Raw genomic sequence first — 24,289 nt, 5'->3', positions numbered from 1 at the left:
GCCACACCACACCACCACTGCCACACCAAACCACCACTGGCACACCACACTACCACTGCCACACCACACCACCACTGCCACACCACCCCGGCACACCACACCACCACTGGCACACCACACCACCACTGGCACACCACACCACCACTGCCACACCACACAACCACTGGCACACCACCACTGCCACACCACACAACCACACCACACAACCACTGCCACACAACCACTGCCACACCACACAACCACTGCAACACCACCACTGGCACACCACATCACCACTGCCACACCACAACTGCCACACTACCACTGGCACACCACACCACCACTGCAACACTACACTACACTGGCAAACAACCACTGGCACACCAAAATGGCACACAACCACTGGCACACCACAATGGCACACAACCACTGCCACACCACCACTGGCACACCACCACTGCCACACCACACCGACACTGGCACACCGCACTGGCACACTATACTGGCACACCACACTGGCACACCACACCACCACACCACACCACCACTGCCATACCACCACTGCCACACCACCACTGGCACACCACATCACCACTGGCACATCACACCACCACTGGCACACAACCACTGCAACACCACTACTGCCACACCACAGAACCACTGGCACACCACACCACCACTGGCACGACACACCACCACTGCCACACCTCCACTGCAACACCACAACTGCCACACCACCACTGGAACACCACACCACCACTGGTACACCACACCACACTGGCACACCACAATGGCACACAACCACTGGCACACCACAATGGCACACAACCACTGCCGCACCACCACTGGCACACCACACTGCCACACCGCACTGGCACACCACCACTGCCACATCACCACTGCCACACCACACCACACTGGCACACCACCACTGCCACACCACACCACCACTGGCACACCACACCACCACTGCCACACCACACCACCACTGCCACACCACCACTGCCACACCACACCACCACTGCCACACCACCACTGCCACACCAAACCACCACTGGCACACCACACCACCACTGGCACACAACCACTGCAACACCACTACTGCCACACCACAGAACCACTGGCACACCACACCACCACTGGCACGACACACCACCACTGCCACACCTCCACTGCAACACCACCACTGCCACACCACCACTGGCACACCACACCACCACTCTTACACCACACCACACTGGCACACCACAATGGCACACAACCACCGGCACACCACAATGGCACACAACCACTGCCGCACCACCACTGGCACACCACACTGCCACACCACCACTGACACACCGCACTGACACACCACCACTGCCACATCACCACTGCCACACCATACCACACTTGCACACCACCACTGCCACACCACACCACCACTGCCACACCACCACTGGCACACCACACCACCACTGGCACGACACACCACCACTGCCACACCTCCACTGCAACACCACCACTGCCACACCACCACTGCCACACCACACCACCACTCTTACACCACACCACTCTGGCACACCACAATGGCACATGACCAGTGGCACACCACAATGCCACACAACCACTGCCGCACCACCACTGGCACACCGCACTGGCACACCACCACTGCCAAATCACCACTGCCACACCATACCACACTTGCACACCACCACTGCCACACCACACCACCACTGCCACACCACCACTGGCACACCACACCACCACTGGCACACCACACTACCACTGCCACACCACACCACCACTGCCACACCAAACCACCACTGGCACACCACACTACCACTGCCACACCACCACTGGCACACCACACCACCACTGGCACACCACACCACCACTGGCACACCACACTACCACTGCCACACCACACCACCACTGCCACACCACCACTGGCACACCACACCACCACTCTTACACCACACCACACTGGCACACCACAATGGCACACAACCACCGGCACACCACAATGGCACACAACCACTGCCGCACCACCACTGGCACACCACACTGCCACACCACCACTGACACACCGCACTGACACACCACCACTGCCACATCACCACTGCCACACCATACCACACTTGCACACCACCACTGCCACACCACACCACCACTGCCACACCACCACTGGCACACCACACCACCACTGGCACGACACACCACCACTGCCACACCTCCACTGCAACACCACCACTGCCACACCACCACTGCCACACCACACCACCACTCTTACACCACACCACTCTGGCACACCACAATGGCACATGACCAGTGGCACACCACAATGCCACACAACCACTGCCGCACCACCACTGGCACACCGCACTGGCACACCACCACTGCCAAATCACCACTGCCACACCATACCACACTTGCACACCACCACTGCCACACCACACCACCACTGCCACACCACCACTGGCACACCACACCACCACTGGCACACCACACTACCACTGCCACACCACACCACCACTGCCACACCAAACCACCACTGGCACACCACACTACCACTGCCACACCACCACTGGCACACCACACCACCACTGGCACACCACACTACCACTGCCACACCACCACTGGCACACCACACCACCACTGGCACACCACACTACCACTGCCACACCACACCACCACTGCCACACCAAACCACCACTGCCACACCACACCACCACTGCCACACCACCACTGGCACACCACACCACCACTGGCACACCACACTACCACTGCCACACCACACCACCACTGCCACACCAAACCACCACTGGCACACCACACCACCACTGCCACACCACCACTGGCACACCACACCACCACTGGCACACCACACAACCACTGGCACACCACACTACCACTGGCACACCACACCACCACTGCCACACCACCACTGCCACACCACACCACCACTTGCACACCACACTACCACTGCCACACCACCACTGGCACACCACACCACCACTGGCACACCACACCACCACTGCCACACCACCACTGGCACACCACCACTGCCACACCACACCACCACTGCCACACCCCATAACCACTTGCACACCACCACTACCACACCACACAACCACACCACACAACCACTGCCACACAACCACTGCCACACCACATCACACTGGCACACCACACTGGCACACCACCACTGCCACACCACACCACCACTGGCACACCACACCACCACTGCCACACCACACCACCACTGCCACACCACCACTGGCACACCACACCACCACTGCCACACCACCACTGCCACACCAAACCACCACTGGCACACCACACCACCACTGGCACACAACCACTGCAACACCACTACTGCCACACCACAGAACCACTGGCACGACACACCACCACTGCCACACCTCCACTGCAACACCACCACTGCCACACCACCACTGGCACACCACACAACCACTCTTACACCACACCACTCTGGCACACCACAATGGCACACAACCAGTGGCACACCACAATGGCACACAACCACTGCCGCACCACCACTGGCACATCACACTGCCACACCACCACTGCCACACCGCACTGGCACACCACCACCGCCACATCACCACTGCCACACCATACCACACTTGCACACCACCACTGCCACACCACACCACCACTGCCACACCACCACTGGCACACCACACCACCACTGGCACACCACACTATTACTGCCACACCACACCACCACTGCCACACCAAACCACCACTGGCACACCACACTACCACTGCCACACCACACCACCACTGCCACACCACCACTGGCACACCACACCACCACTGGCACACCACACAACCACTGGCACACCACACTACCACTGGCACACCACACCACCACTGCCACACCACACCACCACTGGCACACCACACTACCACTGCCACACCACCACTGGCACACCACACCACCACTGGCACACCACACCACCACTGGCACACCACCACTGGCACACCACACTACCACTGCCACACCACCACTGGCACACCACACCACCACTGGCACACCACACCACCACTGGCACACCACCACTGGCACACCACACCACCACTGCCACACCCCACAACCACTGGCACACCACCACTGGCACACCACCACTGCCACACCAAACAACCACACCACAAAACCACTGCCACACAACCACTGCCACACCACACAACCACTGCCACACCACCACTGCCACACCACATCACCACTGGCACACCACACTACCACTGCCACACCACACCACCACTGCCACACCACCACTGGCACACCACACCACCACTGCCACACCACACCACCACTGCCACACCACCACTGCTACACCACCACTGGCACACCACATCACCACTGCCACACCCCACAACCACTTGCACACCACCACTGCCACACCACACATCCACACCACACAACCACTGCCTCACAACCACTGACACACCACACAACCACTGACACACCACACCACCACTTGCACACAACCACTGCAACACCACCACTGGCACACCACACTACCGCTGGCACACCACACCACCACTGCCACACCACCACTGGCACACCACACCACCACTGCCACACCACACAACCACTTGCACACCACCACTGCCACACCACACAACCACACCACACAACCACTGCCACACCACACCACCGCTGCCACACCACACCATACCACCACTGGCACACCACACCACCACTGCCACACCACACCACCGCTGCCGCACCACACCACACCACCTCTGGCACACCACACCACCACTGCCACACCACAACTGCCACACTACGACTGGCACACCACACCACCACTGCAACACCACACCACACTGGCACACAACCACTGGCACACCACAATGGCACACTACCACTGGCACACCACACAACCACTGCCACACCACACCACCGCTGCCCCACCACACCACACCACCACTGGCACACCACACCACCACTGCCACACCACACCACCACTGGCACACCACAACTGCCACACTACCACTGGCACACCACACCACAACTGCAACACCACACTACACTGGCAAACAACCACTGGCAAACAACCACTGGCACACCAAAATGGCACACAACCACTGGCACACCACAATGGCACACAACCACTGCCACACCACCACTGGCACACCACACTGGCACACCACCACTGCCACACCACCACTGCCACACCACACTGGCACACCACCACTGCCACACGACCACTGCCACACCACACCGACACTGGCACACCGCACTGGCACACTATACTGGCACACCACACTGGCACACCACACTGGCACACCACACCACCACTGCCATACCACCACTGCCACACCACCACTGGCACACCACACAACCACTGGCACACCACACCACCACTGGCACACAACCACTGCAACACCACCACTGCCACACCACAGAACCACTGCCACACCACACCACCACTGGCAGGACACACCACCACTGCCACACCTCCACTGCAACACCACCACTGCCACACCACCACTGGCACACCACACCACCACTGGTACACCACACCACACTGGCACACCACAGTGGCACACAACCACTGGCACACCACAATGGCACACAACCACTGCCGCACCACCACTGGCACACCACCACTGCCACATCACCACTGCCACACCACACCACACTGGCACACCACACTGGCACACCACCACTGCCACACCACACCACCACTGGCACACCACACCACCACTGCCACACCACACCACCACTGCCACACCACCACTGGTACACCACACCACCACTGCCACACCACCACTGCCACACCACCACTGCCACACCAAACCACCACTGGCACACCACACTACCGCTGCCACACCACACTACCACTGCCACACCACCACTGGTACACCACACCACCACTGCCACACCACACAACCACTGGCACACCACACTACCACTGGCACACCACACCACCACTGCCACACCACCACTGCCACACCACATCACCACTGCCACACCACACTACCACTGCCACACCACACCACCACTGCTACACCACCACTGGCACACCACACCACCACTGGTACACAACACCACCACTGGTACACCACACCACACTGGCACACCGGAATGGCACACAACCAGTGGCACACCACAATGGCATACAACCACTGCCGCACCACCACTGGCACACCACACTTCCACACCACCACTGCCACACCACCACTGCCACATCACCACTGCGACACCACACCACACTGGCACACCACACTGGCACACCATACTGGCACACCACACTGGCACACAACCACTGGCACACCACCATTGGCATATCACATGAAACTGGCACACCACAACACACTGGCCTACCACAACACATTGGCACACCACACTGGCACACAACCACTGGCACACCACCATTGGCATATCACATGAAACTGGCACACCACAACACACTGGCCTACCACAACACATTGGCACACCACACTGGCACACAACCACTGGCACACCACCATTGGCATATCACATGAAACTGGCACACCACAACACACTGGCCTACCACAACACATTGGCACACCACAACACATTGGCACACCACACTGGCACACAACCACTGGCACACCACCATTGGCATATCACATGAAACTGGCACACCACAACACACTGGCCTACCACAACACATTGGCACACCACCCTGGCACACAACCACTGGCACACCATCACTGCCACACCACACTGCCACACAACCACTGCCACACCACCACTGGCACACCTCGCCACACTGGCACACCACAACACACTGGCATACCACACTGGCACACCACACTGGCACACCACCACTGCCACATCACCACTGCGACACCACACCACACTGGCACACCACACTGGCACACCATACTGGCACACCATACTGGCACACCACACTGGCACACCATACTGGCACACCACACTGGCACACAACCACTGGCACACAACCACTGGCACACCACAACACACTGGCCTACCACAACACATTGGCACACCACAACACATTGGCACACCACAACACATTGGCACACCACCCTGGCACACAACCACTGGCACACCATCACTGCCACACCGCACTGGCACACTGCACTGGCACACCACACCACACTGGCACACCACCACTGCCACACCTCACCACACTGGCACACCACACTGGCACACCACCACTGCCACATCTCACCACACTGGCAAACCACACTAGCATACCACACTGGCACACAACCACTGCCAAACCTCACCACACTGGCACACCACAACACACTGGCACACTACACCACGGTGGCACACTACACCACACTGGCACACTACACCACACTGGCATACCACATGACACTGGCACACCACAACACACTGGCCTACTACAACACATTGGCACACTACACCACACTGGCATACCACATGACACTGGCACACCACAACACACTGGCCTACCACAACACATTGGCACACCACCCTGGCACACAACCACTGGCACACCACCACTGCCACACCACCACTGGCACACCACACCACCACTGGCACACCGCACTGGCACACCACACTGCCACACCACCACTGCCACACCAACACTGGCACACCTCACCACACTGGCACACCTCACCACACTGGCACACTGCACCACACTGGCACAGCACCACTGGCACACCTCACCACACTGGCACACCACTGCCACACAACCACTGCCACACCACCACTGGCACACCTCACCACACTGGCACACCACTGCCACACAACCACTGCCACACCACCACTGGCACACCTCGCCACACTGGCACACCACAACACACTGGCATACCACACTGGCACACCACACTGGCACACCACACTGGCACACCACCACTGGCACACCACACTAGCACACCACACTGGCACACCACCACTGGCACACCACACTAGCACACCACACTGCCACACAACCACTGCCACACCACCACTGGCACACCACACTGGCACACCACACTAGCACACCACACTGCCACACAACCACTGCCACACCACCACTGGCACACCTCACCACACTGGCACACCACAACACACTGGCACACTACACAACACTGGCACACCACCACTGGTACGTGTGTATAGCACACTCACTCACTCTTGGTGTCATGTTCCAGACTGACCTCCCTGCTGACCAGTACAGTCTGAAGACCAGGAACGCCGTCACGAGGCTGAACATGAAGAGGATCAACATGGACCTCATCATGGTGGGTCAGGAGCAGCAGAAGCTGCAATTCTGTGTATCTTAAACCCTTCACAGATTAAACCCTCGGGGGATCCCAGTCCTTCGTGTTTGTCTGAGGCAGTTTCTAGAAATTAACGGTTGTCTTCTTCCACTGTTAGAAACTTGTCTGACACTGATGATGTCAATATGAAAGAGGTATGGGACTGAGGGGTGATCTCTGTCTAATCCATGCTGTGTGTCAGTACATTTTATGCATTCTGATCAATGTTTCCCTCCCAGGAGATCCTGCGTTACCTGGACAAAAAGCAGCCGTTCTGCAGTGTTGATGGCTCGGTGCTTGTGTTCCTTCCCGGCCTGTCCGACATCCAGGAACTGTACGAAAACCTGCAGGCAGACAGGCACTTCTCAGACACGACACGGTACCTACTGACATAGCAGACACTATAATGGATGGAACTTGTGCCTACACATTCTGGATATATGTTCCACACTTCTTGACGCACACCTCTAAAACCAAGGGGGCGGTCGGGTAGCCTAGTGGTTAAAGCATTCGCTCGTCATGCCGAAGACCCGAGTCGATTCCCGACATGGGTACAATGTGTGAAGCCCATTTCTGGTGTCCCCCGCCGTGATATTGCTGGAATATTGCTAAAAGTAGTGTAAAACCATACTCAGTCAGGCTAAAACCAAGGTGAATGTGTTTCAAGGCGTGTGGAGTGTGGAACATGTAGGCCTGTGTTTCAAGGTGTGTGGAACATGTAGGCCTGTGTTTCAAGGTGTGTGGAACATGTAGGCCTGTGTTTCAAGGTGTGTGGAATGTATAGGCCTGTGTTTCATGGTGTCTTGGTTTTGAAAATTGTGTTAAAACCAGTCAGTTACTTAGGTTTTACTGAACAAGATTGATCTTATATTCTTGTTGTCCATGTATCTCTTCCTGTGCATGATACACATCTGCAATGTTTTTTCTATACTCCTAATACATGGGTTAGAAATAAGCAGGATAGTTGGGACTGATTTACACAAAGCTGACAATGTAATCAGGTTTTTTGTTGTTGTGTGATAGGCTGTAGGTGGTAAACGACATAGTATTTTCTGTCCCAGGTACCGAGTCCTGGCACTTCACTCAGTGTTGTCCTCCACGGACCAGAACCAGGCCTTCACAGTGCCACCTGCAGGGGTCAGGAAGATCGTCATAGCAACAAACATTGCAGAGACCGGCATCACCATACCTGATGTTGTATTTGTCGTTGATGCAGGGAAGGCAAAGGAAAACAGGTAAAACACTTTTAAGTTTCTATATTTAATATATTATCACATCTTGCATGTTGGTTGGTTGGTTGGTTGGTTTGTTGTTTAACGCCGCACTCAACAATATTCCAGCTATATGACGGCAGTCTGTTAATAATCGAGTCTGGACCAGACAATCCAGTGATTAATATCATGAGCATCGATCCACGCAATTGGGATCGATGACATGCGTCAACCAAGTCAGCGAGCCTGACTACCCGATCCCGTTAGTCGCCTTTTACGACAAGCATAGTCACCTTTTACGGCAAGCATTGGTTGCTAAAGACCTATTCTACCCCGAAATCTTCACAGGTACATCTTGCATGTGTGTTATCAGGAGCTATACATGTAAAATACCCTATTTTACCTGTGTTCCTTGTCAAGGATTTTAATATCAAGAAAATTTAAACATGGTTGGTATTCAGTCATCATAGTCATTGTCTAATTTAGCTGAGGGAGAGAAGGTAGGATTATCTGGGTGTCCTAATTTCCTCATTTGTCTTAAAGTTGAAATATATGATGCTTTTATGCAAGGATGATCTGGTGATGTAGAGTTTGCCTCAGATGAGCTCCCTAGAGGAACTGTTGTGTTTATCGGGTAGTATGTATGTGGTGTTTCTGCCCCCAGGTACATTGAGTCGAGTCAGATGAGCTCCTGGAGGAAGCAAGTGTTGTGTTTATCGGGTAGTATGTATGTGGTTTTTCTGCCCCAAGGTACATCAGGTCAAGTCAGATGAGCTCCCTGGAGGAAGCTAGTGTTGTGTTTATCGGGTAGTATGTTTTCGGTGTTTCTTATGGGCGGCCATTCAGTCAAAAAATACAAAGTTTAAAAAAAGGACAAAAATACCTACAAATTACACAATATATAAATAACTGCATATAATTATATTGATTGAAATTCCTGCATTCTGTATATATATGTGTGACGTCAGAAGGTGAGTGCACGAGGAATGACCTAATACATTGTGCACCTCGGCATACAGTTATTATATACACAGCGGAACAAGCCGATTAAACTCGGAATGTTTTACAAATTGCAGCGCCATCTGGCATTCTTTATTGTCAACGTCCTTTCGTGCTCACTGACGTTCTTTATTGAAAACGTTCTTTCGTACACGTTGTTCTTTCTTTTCTTATGACGTCTTTTCGTAACATTTGACTATTTATATTGTATTTTGACCTTTAGTAGTAACATTTAGTTCTTTATTCGTAATATTTGACCTTAATTGCGTATTTTTGTCCTTTTTTTAAACTTTGTATATTTTGACCGAATGGCCTCCCATAGTTTCTGCTCCAGGTATATTGAGTCAAGTCAGATGAGCTCCCTGGAGGAAGCTAGTGTAATGTTTATCGGGTAGTATGTATTTGGTGTTTCTGCTCCAGGTACATCAAGTCGAGTCAGATGAGCTCCCTGGAGGAAGCTAGCGTTGTGTTTATCGGGTAGTATGTTAGTGGTGTTTCTGCTCCAGGTTCATCAAGTCGAGTCAGATGAGCTCCCTGGAGGAAGCTAGTGTTGTGTTTATCGGGTAGTATGTTTGTGGTGTTTCTGCTCCAGATTCATCGAGGCGAGTCAGATGAGCTCCCTGGAGGAAGCTAGTGTTGTGTTTATCGGGTAGTATGTATGTGGTGTTTCTGCTCCAGGTTCATCGAGTCGAGTCAGATGAGCTCCCTGGAGGAAGCTAGTGTTGTGTTTTTCGGTTAGTATGTTTGTGGTGTTTCTGCTCCGGGTTCATCGAGTCGAGTCAGATGAGCTCCCTGGAGGAAGCTAGTGTTGTGTTTTTCGGTTAGTATGTTTGTGGTGTTTCTGCTCCAGGTACATCGAGTCGAGTCAGATGAGCTCCCTGGAGGAAGTTTTCATCAGTAAAGCCAACGCCAAGCAGCGCCAAGGTCGAGCAGGTCGTGTCCGGGAGGGCTACTGCTTTAGGCTGTATACGCAACAAATGTAAGATCTCTGCTATACCATGCATGAGTGGGTCAGTATGGTTTTACTCGCTTTTAGCAATATTCCAGCAATATCATGGCAGGGCATGGCTTTTGCTGCAGGGCATAGGGCATATACCCTCTTAAAACAAGTTATGAGTCAAACAATATTTGGATCAGTATTTTGACATATAAAATACCCCAAAAATGGCGTGATGTTTGGGTGAAAAGTTGTACAAGTGGTAACACAAGGATTGGTACACAATGCAGTCACACTCCTCAGTGTTCATGCTGACCTGGAGTTAGGGACCGAGTGCAACGACATCTGCGACCTAAGCATGTCGTATACCATCTTGTGAATCACCACAGTGTTCATGCTGACCTGGAGTTAGGGACCGAGTGCAACGACATCTGTGACCTAAAGCATGTCGTTTACCATCTTGTGAATCACCACAGTGTTCATGCTGACCTGGAGTTCATGCTGACCTGTGCCAGACTTGGATGGTAGGTGTGTCTCCTGCCATGTTGCATGAAGCCATGACAGTGGATGTTGTGGATATGTCCAGATAGGTCTATTCATATCTGTTTCTAGGTTGGGATCATTCTTCGCACAATGGGATATGATTTATTTTACAGGTATGAGAATTTCCGGCCCTTCACTGTCCCTGAGCTGCTGAGGGTTCCGCTAGAAGAACTTTGCCTTAACATCATGGTAGTTAACATCACTGCTACATCATAGGAACAGCCTAGAACATCAATTTCGCATCAAAGAGACAGCCTAGAAGATCACTTTCACATCATAGGGACAGCCTAGAACATCACTCATACATCATAGGAACATCACTTTCGCATCATAGGAACAGCCTAGAACATCACTTTCGCATCATAGGGACAGCCTAGAACATCACTTTCACATCATAGGGACAGCCTAGAACATCATTTATACATCATAGGAACATCAGTTTCGCATCATAGGGACAGCCTAGAACATCACTTTCACATCATAGGGACACCCTAGAACATCACTTATACATCATAGGAACATCACTTTTGCATCATAGCGACTGCCTAGAACATCACTTTCACATCATAGGAACATCACTGATACATCATGGAAACAGCCTAGAACATCACTGCTACATCATAGGAACAGCTTAGAACATCAATTTCACATCATAGGGACAGCCTAGAACATCACTTTCGCATCATAGGGACAGCCTAGAACAACACTTTCACTTCATAGGGACACCCTAGAACATCACTTATACATCATAGGAACATCACTTTCGCATCATAGGGACAGCCTTGAACAACACTTTCACATCATAGAAACAGCCTAGAACATCACTGCTACATCATAGGAACAGCTTAGAACATCACTGATACATAATAGAAACAGCCTAGAACATCACTGCTACATCATAGGAACAGCTTAGAACATCACTGCTTCATCATAGGAACAGCCTAGAACATCACTGCTACATCCTAGTAACATCACTGATACATAATAGAAACAGCCTAGAACATCACTGTTACGTCATAGAAACAGCTCAGAACATCACTGCTACATCCTAGTAACATCACTGATACATAATAGAAACAGCCTAGAACATCACTGTTATGTCATAGAAACAGCTTAGAACATCACTGCTACATCCTAGTAACATCACTGATACATAATAGAAACAGCCTAGAACATCACTGCTACATCATAGTCACATCACTGATACATAATAGAAACAGCCTAGAACATCACTGTTACACCATAGAAACAGCTCAGAACATCACTTCTACAGCCTAGTAACATCACTGATACATCATAGATACAGCCTAGAACATCACTGTTACACCATAGAAACAGCTCAGAACATCACTTCTACAGCCTAGTAACATCACTGATACATCATAGAAACAGCCTAGAACATCACTGCTACATCCTAGTAACATCACTGATACATCATACGAACAGCCTAGAACATCACTGTAACATCATAGGAACAGCTCAGAACATCACTGCTACATCCTAGTAACATCACTGATACATAATAGAAACAGCCTAGAACATCATTGCTACATCATAGTCACATCACTGATACATAATAGAAACAGCCTAGAACATCACTGCTACATCATAGGAACAGCTTAGAACATTACTGCTACATCATATGAACAGCCTAGAACATCACTGATACATCATAGGGACAGCCTAGAACATCAATTTCACATCATAGGAACATCACTTATACATCATAGGAACAGCTTAGAACATCACTGCTACATCATAGGAACAGCTTAGAACATCACTGATACATCATACGAACAGCCTAGAACATCACTGCTACATCATAGGAACAGCTTAGAACATCACTGCTACATCATAGGACAGCCTAGAACATCACTGCTACATCATAGGAACAGCTTAGAACATCACTGCTTCATCATAGGAACAGCCTAGAACATCACTGCTACATCCTAGTAACATCACTGATACATAATAGAAACAGCCTAGAACATCACTGTTACGTCATAGAAACAGCTCAGAACATCACTGCTACATCCTAGTAACATCACTGATACATAATAGAAACAGCCTAGAACATCACTGTTATGTCATAGAAACAGCTTAGAACATCACTGCTACATCCTAGTAACATCACTGATACATAATAGAAACAGCCTAGAACATCACTGCTACATCATAGTCACATCACTGATACATAATAGAAACAGCCTAGAACATCACTGTTACACCATAGAAACAGCTCAGAACATCACTTCTACAGCCTAGTAACATCACTGATACATCATAGATACAGCCTAGAACATCACTGTTACACCATAGAAACAGCTCAGAACATCACTTCTACAGCCTAGTAACATCACTGATACATAATAGAAACAGCCTAGAACATCACTGCTACATCCTAGTAACATCACTGATACATCATATGAACAGCCTAGAACATCACTGTAACGTCATAGGAACAGCTCAGAACATCACTGCTACATCCTAGTAACATCACTGATACATAATAGAAACAGCCTAGAACATCACTGCTACATCATAGTCACATCACTGCTACATAATAGGAACAGCTTAGAACATCACTGCTACATCATAGGAACAGCTTGGAACATCACTGATACATCATACGAACAGCCTAGAACATCACTGCTACATCATAGGAACAGCTTAGAACATCACTGCTACATCATAGGACAGCCTAGAACATCACTGCTACATCATAGGACAGCCTAGAACATCACTGCTACATCATAGGAACATCACTTATACATCATAGCAACATCACTTATACATCATAGCAACATTACTCATACATCATAGGGACAACCTAGACCATCACTTATACATCATAGCAACATCACTTATACATCATAGGAACATCACCTATACATCATAGGAACATCACTTATACATCATAGGGTATAGCCTAGAACATCACTTATACATCATAGCAACATCACTTATACATCATAGGTAACATCACTTATACTTCATAGGAACATCACTGATATGTATATCATAGGGACAGCTTAGGACATCACTGATACATCATTGGACCAGCACTCATATTCATATATACTCACAGATCGACAGAGAAATGGGTCCAGAAACTGCAATAAGATGAAAGTCAATTAAACAGAAATTCAAAATGTTTTTGTGATGATGTCTTCAGATGAATATTTGTTTTGCACATGAATACATTGTTGTGAGGAAAGGCACCATGCTTATCATTACCTATTTCAGAAATGCAAGTTTGGCAAGCCGGTTGAGTTCCTGAGCCGAGCTATGGACCCTCCTCAGTCTGTGGTGGTGTCCAGAGCACTGGCCCTCCTACGGGATGTGGGGGCGTGTGACTTGGAGGGAGGGAGCCTCACCCCCCTGGGCCACCACCTGGCCGCCCTCCCAGTGCATGTCCGCATCGGCAAGATGCTCATCTTTGCAGCCATCTTTGGATGTCTGGAACAAGTGGTAGGTGCAGAAATTCCACTACAGATGTTTAACAATATTGCTGCTTAGAGCATGGCTTAGCTTTCATGATACTTAATTAAACTATTCATCACCAGACCAGGGCTCCATTTCACAAGGCACATCTACCGGAGGCTAGGGAGTTACCCAACTATTAAAGTCCAGTTTCCACCCTTGCTGAACTAGGCTGGAATTTCGAAGTTCTATTTTGGCTGGATTAACTAGTCAATGCATCATGTAACAAAGTAGACATCCAGTTCGTAAACAAGGTGGCATCTCCTGTGCAGATGTTGGTCGATTGCAGGATTTGCAAAGCATGTGTACCGTCATATTGGCATCGACAAATATATTTTCCAAATATTTTGATGTTTTTAAACAAGGTGCTCAAGTGATTTGATGCACTTCGCGAGGTACGAGAGCCTAAATTTATTACAAAAGAGATGTTGAATATTAATCAGATCATCTTGACTGGACACAGCCGTTTATACTGAAGCAAATGCAAATGATGGGAGGTGGAATCTGATTGGTCAGAAGGAAGGACCTAGAAGGGATATTAGTCATAATAGTTACTGGTGGCGCTACAATCAGACATGAAGTTCCAATCTAGTTCAGCAAGGGCTGAAAAAGGACTGTTATTGACTGTTAAATCCCTCATACACTGCACAAGTTATACATAAAACATAGTAAGGATAAGATATATGGATGAACAACTTCTTTGTTACAATTAGAAGCAATAAGGAGGTTCTAACACCATTATCAAGCATGTGATGTTTCAATTAGGAGCGACGTTTCGGTGTAGGTTCCAAATTGCTTGATAATGGTGTTAGAACCTACACCGAAACGTCGCTCCTAATTGTAATAAAGAAGTTGTTCATCCATATATCTCATCTTTACTCAGTCCTCTAACTTCTAAATGCCTCTCAAGAAGTACATAAAACATGTTGGATGCAACAAAATTTTGTTCAGAAATCTGTTTTCAAAGTTTCTATGCATTTATGGTTGGAGACATCAAGAAGTGCCCCTGTGTACCATGACTTTAATGATGAACCTGTCTCAGAATCTGGGGAAAAGCCTGTATATCTGGACATGATTGTTTCCCACCAGGACATTTCACAGAGGAATTGAGATGGACCTATATCCTCTGAACATGAGGAGTGTCTGCAGCATTTCACTTCCAATATGTAGACAGACAGGATAGAATTCTATGGAATGCAGTATTTGAACTCCTCTTTCTTGGCATTTTCTCCAATGCATGTATGTAGACAGACAGAATACAAGTCTATTGGATGCAGTATTTATGAAGTATGAACATGTGAATATTTGCAGGCAGTTATTGCAGCAGCAATGACTGAGAAGTCACCGTTTGTTGTTCCACTTGGCAAACGGGATCTTGCCGACACAGCTAAAAGGGCTATGTCCATTGCCTGCTCCGACCATCTCACTGTGTACAAAGCATTTGAAGGGTAAGGTGTGCTGTCATTATCACCTATCAATTCCATGCCTGTACATTAAAGTGTGTGTCCTTATTCACTCCAGAGTCTTATGCTGTAAGAATGACAAACTCAGTTCTGGAATAGATTTCACTACATTTTTCAATTACCTTTACAATGCCCTATAGAATGTAACACTTATAAATGACTGGGAATTGTGACTATGCATTGCAATGTCAGTGACAGTTAGATTTAATGAGAACTAGTGGTATGCCTTGCTATGATGTACTGGTCTCACATTACATTGCAACTGTTGGCCATGTGAAGGATGTATTTGTGTGTTTCTAAAACTGCTTGTGTCTGCTCAGTTGGGTTACTGCTCGCAGCCAAGGGAGACAAGCGGAACACTCGTACTGTAGTAAAAACTTCCTGAAGAGGAACACCTTGATGGACATAGAGGTATGTGAAACACCTTCATGGACATAGAGGTATTAGAAACACCTTCATGGACATAGAGGTATTAGAAACACCTTGATGGACATAGAGGTATTAGAAACACCTTCATGGACATAGAGGTATTAGAAACACCTTCATTGAGATAGAGGTATGTGAAACACCTTCATTGAGATAGAGGTATGTGAAACACCTTGATGGACATAGAGGTATGTGAAACACCTTGATGGACATAGAGGTATGTGAAACACCTTGATGGACATAGAGGTATGTGAAACACCTTGATGGCCATAGAGGTATGTGAAACACCTTGATGGACATAGAGGTATGTGAAACACCTTGATGGACATAGAGGTATGTGAAACACCTTGATGGACATAGAGGTATGTGAAACACCTTGATGGACATAGAGGTATGTGAAACACCTCCATGGCCATAGAGGTATGTGAAACACATTCATGGACATAGAGGTATGTGAAACACCTTCATGGACATAGAGAGATGTGAAACACCTTGATGGACATAGAGGTATGTGAAACACCTTGATTGACATAGAGGTGTGTGAAACACCTTCATGGACATAGAGGTATGTGAAACACCTTGATGGACATAGAGGTATGTGAAACACCTTGATGGACATAGAGGTATGTGAAACAGCTTCATGGACATAGGGGGCGGTCGGGTAGCCTAGTGCTTAAACCGTTCGCTCGTCACGCCGAAGACCTGGGTTCGATTCCCGACATGGGTACAATGTGTGAAGCCCATTTCTGGTGTCCTCCGCCGTGATATTGCTGGAATATTGCTAAAAGCGGCGTAAAACCATACTCACTCACTCACTCATGGACATAGAGGTATGTGAAACACCTTGATGGACATAGAGATATGTGAAACACCATGATGGACATAGAGGTATGTGAAACACATTCATGGACATAGAGGTATGTGAAACACCTTCATGGACATAGAGGTATGTGAAACACCTTGATGGACATAGAGGTATGTGAAACACCTTCATGGACATAGAGGTATGTGAAACACCTTCATGGACATAGAGGTATGTGAAACACCTTGATGGACATAGAGGTATGTGAAACACCTTCATGGACATAGAGGTATGTGAAACACCTTCATGGACATAGAAGTATGTGAAACACCTTGATGGACATAGAGGTATGTGAAACACCTTGATGGACATAGAGGTATGTGAAACACCTTGATGGACATAGAGGTATGCGAAACACCTTCATGGACATAGAAGTATGTGAGACACCTTCATGGACATAGAGGTATGTGAAACACCTTCATGGACATAGAGGTATGTGAAACACCTTCATGGACATAGAGGTATGTGAAACACCTTGATGGACATAGAGGTATGTGAAACACCTTCATGGACATAGAGGTATGTGAAACACCTTCATGCACATAGAGGTATGTGAAACACCTTGATGGCCATAGAGGTATGTGAAACACCTTGATGGACATAGAGGTATGTAAAACACCTTCATTGAGATAGAGGTATGTGAAACACCTTCATGGACATAGAGGTATGTGAAACACATTCATGGAAATAGAGGTATTTGAAACACCTTCAAGGACATAGAGGTATGTGAAACACCTTCATTGAGATAGAGGTATGTGAAACACCTTCATGGACATAGAGGTATGTGAAACATCTTGATGGCCATAGAGGTATGTGAAACACCTTGATGGACATAGAGGTATGTAAAACACCTTCATTGAGATAGAGGTATGTGAAACACCTTCATGGACATAGAGGTATGTGAAACACATTCATGGAAATAGAGGTATGTGAAACACCTTCATGGACATAGAGGTATGTGAGACACCTTCATGGACATAGGGGGCGGTCGGGTAGCCTAGTGCTTAAACCGTTCGCTCGTCACGCCGAAGACCTGGGTTCGATTCCCGACATGGGTACAATGTGTGAAGCCCATTTCTGGTGTCCTCCACCGTGATATTGCTGGAATATTGCTAAAAGCGGCGTAAAACCATACTCACTCACTCACTCATGGACATAGAGGTATGTGAAACACCTTTATGGCCATAGAGGTATGTGAAACACCTTGATGGACATAGAGGTATGAAAAACACCTTCACTGAGATAGAGGTATGTGAAACACCTTCATGGACATAGAGGTATGTGAAACACATTCATGGACATAGAGGTATGTGAAACACATTCATGGACATAGAGGTGTGTGAAACACCTTGATGGAGATAGAGGTATGTGAAACACCTTGATGTAGATAGAGGTATGTGAAACACATTCATGGCCATAGAGGTATGTGAAACCCCTCATGGACATATAGGTATGTGAAACCCCTCATGGACATAGAGGTATGTGAAACCCCTCATGGACATAGAGGTATGTGAAACCCCTCATGGACATAGAGGTATGTGAAACCCCTCATGGACATAGAGGTATGTGAAACCCCTCATGGACATAGAGGTATGTGAAAACCCTCATGGACATAGAGGTATGTGAAACCCCTCATGGACATAGAGGTATGTGAAACCCCTCATGGACATAGAGGTATGTGAAACCCCTCATGGACATAGAGGTATGTGAAACCCCTCATGGACATAGAGGTATGTGCAGACTCAGGCATAAAACAACATTCATGGACTAACTGTTCATGTGAGGCATGACTATGGCAAAATAAATGTTGGAATGGCATAAAGTATTGCAAGAGTTTTTGATGCTGTTACAGAATGTGAAGAATGACCTCGTGAAGCTGGTGACCTCAATTGGTTTTGAGAACATCACCATGTCAAGCGTGCGGAGGTCAAAGGGGAAGAGGCCAGATGTGCTTGATATCAGCAGCAGCACCACCATCGACCAGGGCCTCACTACGGACACCATCGCAGTGGTCCGAGCGGTCATCACTGCCGGGCTGTACCCCAGCGTGGCCCAGATCAGCTTCACTCCTGCAGTGGACGCTGCAGCCAATCCAGAGAAAATTGTTTGCCTTGCTGAAACATCCCAGGGAATTGCACAGATACATCCGTCCTCCGTCAACAGGTTTCTCCAGGCTAATGGTTGGCTTGTCTATCTTGAAAAGGTTAGTAGAAAACACAGAAAGGTGGAATATTGTTATTTTTTACTTATCCTGCGTTACTCCTTAATGCATTCTCTGCTTACCTTACGGCAACTAGAAGGACAAGGCAACTATGAAGGTCCTGGGTGAAGAAATAAAGTTGTTGTTCTGAAGTCCCTTTACTGACCTTCCGTCGCTGTCCTGTGACCTTGATGACACCTTAGGTCATCTTCTTCACATCACTGCTTGTTGCGCTACAGCAAGGACGTGTCCCAGCGGAGCTTCCTTTTGGATTAATTTAGACCTTCAGTTTTCATCTACAATCCTAAAATTGATCTGTGATGGGTGATGTATTCTTTTCATATTTCTTTCTTTATGTTGTGTAGTTTTTTTTTAATTAATTAGGCGTAAAAAGACTCTGTCTTTATTCCCGCCACATATTTGTTGTTCGCCGCCATTTTGAATTGTGTTACATTTGTTTGCCTGCCAAGGTAGTCAAATTGTTTACAATTCTCAGCTATGTATGTATAACATATTCTTGTGTTCTTAAATACTACTAGCTTTGGCATAACAGTGAGTTGCGTACATATAAATTATTGTATACACTTTCAACTCGTTAAAAATATGTTTGCCGATAGATTAATATAAATTCTATGGCTTTCTTCCAGTCCTGCTTCATCAACAATTCTTTATTTGCGTACCTATTTTTGCGCAATTGTACTAATTGTCTTGGAAAAAATCTTACCAAGATTATCATCAACGTTGCTTGGCTTGCAAGCACATGTGCTCACCAAAATCTAAATGAAAATAGCTTTGGTTTACATTGAGTTGCATATTTAAAAATATTGTATACACTTTCAACTCATATTATTGCTGAAAGATTATTTTTTAATTCTACAGCATTCTTCCAGTACCATCAACAATGGTTTAATTGCGTAACTTATGCTTGCGCGTTGTACATATTGTCGGGGAAAAAATCGCCCCTAGATCTTTATTCACATTCCTGGGCATGCACGTAGATGTGCTCGCCAAATTCTAAATGTTTTTCTAAATGTTAATCTCTCTCCAACGAGTTTCACAATATAAAGGCAGGTTACTCACAATCATATTTTACAGCAATCCTGTCGTGAGCCGAGAGGAATGGCACAATCACTGAATAGCGAAGGACTTGGTTCGGTCATTACCACCCAGCCGTTATTATCGGTGGGTAAAATGACACCCACAACTGGGACTACAGAAGTGCACCCTCCACCAAAATCAACAATTCAGGAGGATTTTGTGAGTTTCGTAACTGCTCCTAATTTTCAGCCGCCTGACACATCCACATCTGTTAAATATGCAACGCCGACGACAGCACCAGCATCTCAAGACACTTTGATGGGGGTAGCGCAGATGCAAGCCATGGTCCAGTCAATACCAATGAGCTTTGTGTCTCAGTTACCTGCGCTGAGCGCAGCACCTGACTACTACCCAAGCTCCTCTATTACGCAGGCGACACACGATCAGCTTAGCGCTGTTCCAACATATTCAGCGCAGCAGATGTACGCTCAGGCGTCAACATTGTTCCCGTAGGCTAATTGGACAATGGCCCAAGCGCTTTTACAATGATCCAGTCTTCACCGATGAGCCCTCTCTCATAGACCTGCGCTGTACGTTACGCAACCGGCACATGATACATCGCTGGGCAGTGCTGGTACGCCGATGCGTACGCGAACATCGGCACATGACTCCTTATTCAGATGGGTCATCAAAAGCTGCTGATAGAGGAAGCACTGAGCACCGAAGCAGATCACCGGTTTAGCGCAAATACCCGATTGGGTAGCAGACCATCTCATGTCAGTGACGCCCTCCCCTGGTAATGGGGTAAATAAGACCGCTCATACTCAACATCAATACGTTTGATCCTTGATCATTCTCAACTATTTATCCCAACCACAGACTCCTCAGGTTTAGTTCAATGGGGTTCACTACCAATGGTAGTGTCGGTGTTATCTTCTTCCTATCAGCTTCAGTTCATAGGAGACCTGTTCAAGACCAGACAGACCAGGATCTCCTCTCAGTACCGAGGGACAGATGACACAAGATTCTACGCCTGTTGTCATCTGCTCTACACCAACCACACACGCTTTGCCAAGGGCAAGTGTTGCTAGGATTACACACCTCGGCACAGGACTTAACTAGGATGGGCCGCTTACAACTGCGACCAATTTATCTTTTCCTGAACCCTTACATCAGGAGTCAGGATCCACTCAAGGCCATCACTATACCAGCTAAGCTAAGGCCTTACCTCAATTGGTAGAGTTGAATGCCTTAGGAGGAGTCTCTTTATTCGGATTATCCCTGAATCTACACCCTTCAGGGGTGGGGTGCTCACTTGCAAAACCAGACAACCTCAGGGCTATGGTCCGGCACTCAGCGAGAGTGGCACATAAACAACTTAGTGTTGGAGGCTTTAATTCTGGCCATATCACATTGGCAGAATCAACTACAGTCAGCCCAACTTGCAATATCCACAGAAAACAGTACTGCGGTGTGGTGCCTGTGCAATCAGGGAGCAACACATACGCTTTACCGCCACCAGTTTTACTTCCCAAGGTGATACAGGGGATCAAGGAGACAGGGTATCTTGCTCTGACTTTTGTCGCACCCTGGTGGCCGGCGAGAGGGTGGTTCGTCAAGCTCAGAAAAATCTAACAGAAGACGATTCACTACCAGAAGTGGTCCAACCTACTCATCTGCACGCATGGTTCATCTTTAAATGGCGTTTAAGTGCGATGGGTTAATTTGGCACGGGCAGCAAAGCTATAGCTTCAGTTCATTGTTCCTCTCCCGGAGGACTATACAATGACAAGTGGGGATCATTTACGACTTTTTGCAAGGCAAAAGAATCAAGACCCCACGATTGCGTCACAACAATTCCTAGCAGCATACCTCCTACATTTGCGTGCCCAAAGACGCTTGGAAGGTAGCACCATTAGTACGTAATTGGCTGCACTTAACTCAGTGTTAGCTGTTCCGGAAAATCACAAGGTGATTAAGGTCACGGAACTACAGGCCCTATTACGCTCATTCAGGCTTGAGGATCGGAAGGCCAAGTTCTGCCAGCCTGCTTGGGACTTGAACTATGGACAATGACGGCTCTATGATGTCGTAAGTAAAGAACTAGCTGATTAGCTATTATTTTCTTAATTACTAAGTGTGTATAGGGAATTTCTCTTTAATTCCTATGTTCAATCGTTTTGATATTTGAACAACCCTACCGTGATAGTGTTTTTCTGAACTCTTCTTCTTCACGGTTTATCGACCAACTGGTGTCGTATTTCAGGGTGTGAATTATTGAGGTTTCTGTATTCTGAAGGTTTACCCACCTCCAAACCGTCCGATACAGATGCATTAAGGAGTAATGCAGGATAGTAAAAAAAATAGTAAAATCTAAATATTATTTACATTTGTATACTTATCCTGCATTACTACGTTTAAGGCCCACCCGTCGTTAGACTTGCCTCCCCACTTTGGCTTCAGAAACCTCAAAAGTATGTTTTTCTAAGAGGTCGGGCGACAGGCAGTAATGTGAAGAAGATGACCTTAGGTGTCATCAAGGTCACAGGACAGCGACGGAAGGTCAGTAAAGGGACTTCAGAACAACAACTTTATTTCTTCACCCAGGACCTTCTCAGTTGCACTGTCCATCTAGTTGTCAGCAGGTAAGCAGTGAATGCATTAAGGAGTAATGCAGGATAAGTATACCAATAAAAAATATTTAGATTTTACTAAGATTTTCAGTTTACTTCTGACTCTGGTAATCTTCCAGCATGTTAGCGGGAGCAATCACCATTACTTCAATTCACAGTGTGAAGCCATCAAGCCATTTCTGAGAAGTTGAAAGTGTAAAACATTGATGGATTCAAGATACCACACAGGCGGTCATGTGTCAATTTATCAGATGTGTCGTTAAATACGATCAGTTTGTGTTATGAGCAC

The 24,289-nt window shown here is 48.1% G+C and overlaps 1 protein-coding gene across 1 annotated transcript in view; it reads left to right on the top strand.

Moving 5' to 3' along the window:
* LOC124152542 (ATP-dependent RNA helicase dhx29-like) overlaps positions 1-24,289 on the top strand; it is a 78,479-nt gene that overhangs the window by 52,440 nt on the left and 1,750 nt on the right. Inside the window, exons 18-26 of the mRNA XM_048394355.1 lie at positions 8,098-8,187; positions 8,445-8,584; positions 9,267-9,440; positions 11,266-11,394; positions 12,009-12,084; positions 15,142-15,366; positions 16,690-16,826; positions 17,162-17,252; positions 19,982-20,332. Coding sequence (XP_048250312.1) covers positions 8,098-8,187; positions 8,445-8,584; positions 9,267-9,440; positions 11,266-11,394; positions 12,009-12,084; positions 15,142-15,366; positions 16,690-16,826; positions 17,162-17,252; positions 19,982-20,332 — 1,413 coding nt within the window. The remainder of the gene's footprint in view (positions 1-8,097; positions 8,188-8,444; positions 8,585-9,266; positions 9,441-11,265; positions 11,395-12,008; positions 12,085-15,141; positions 15,367-16,689; positions 16,827-17,161; positions 17,253-19,981; positions 20,333-24,289) is intronic.

The sequence above is a fragment of the Haliotis rufescens genome, unplaced genomic scaffold (genome assembly GCF_023055435.1).
Source record: "Haliotis rufescens isolate VD_foot unplaced genomic scaffold, xgHalRufe1.0.p SCAF_13, whole genome shotgun sequence".
Classification (NCBI taxonomy): Eukaryota; Metazoa; Mollusca; class Gastropoda; order Lepetellida; family Haliotidae; genus Haliotis; species Haliotis rufescens.
The sequence above is the reverse complement of the archived record's forward strand: the minus strand, read 5'-3'. Positions and strand labels throughout refer to the sequence as shown.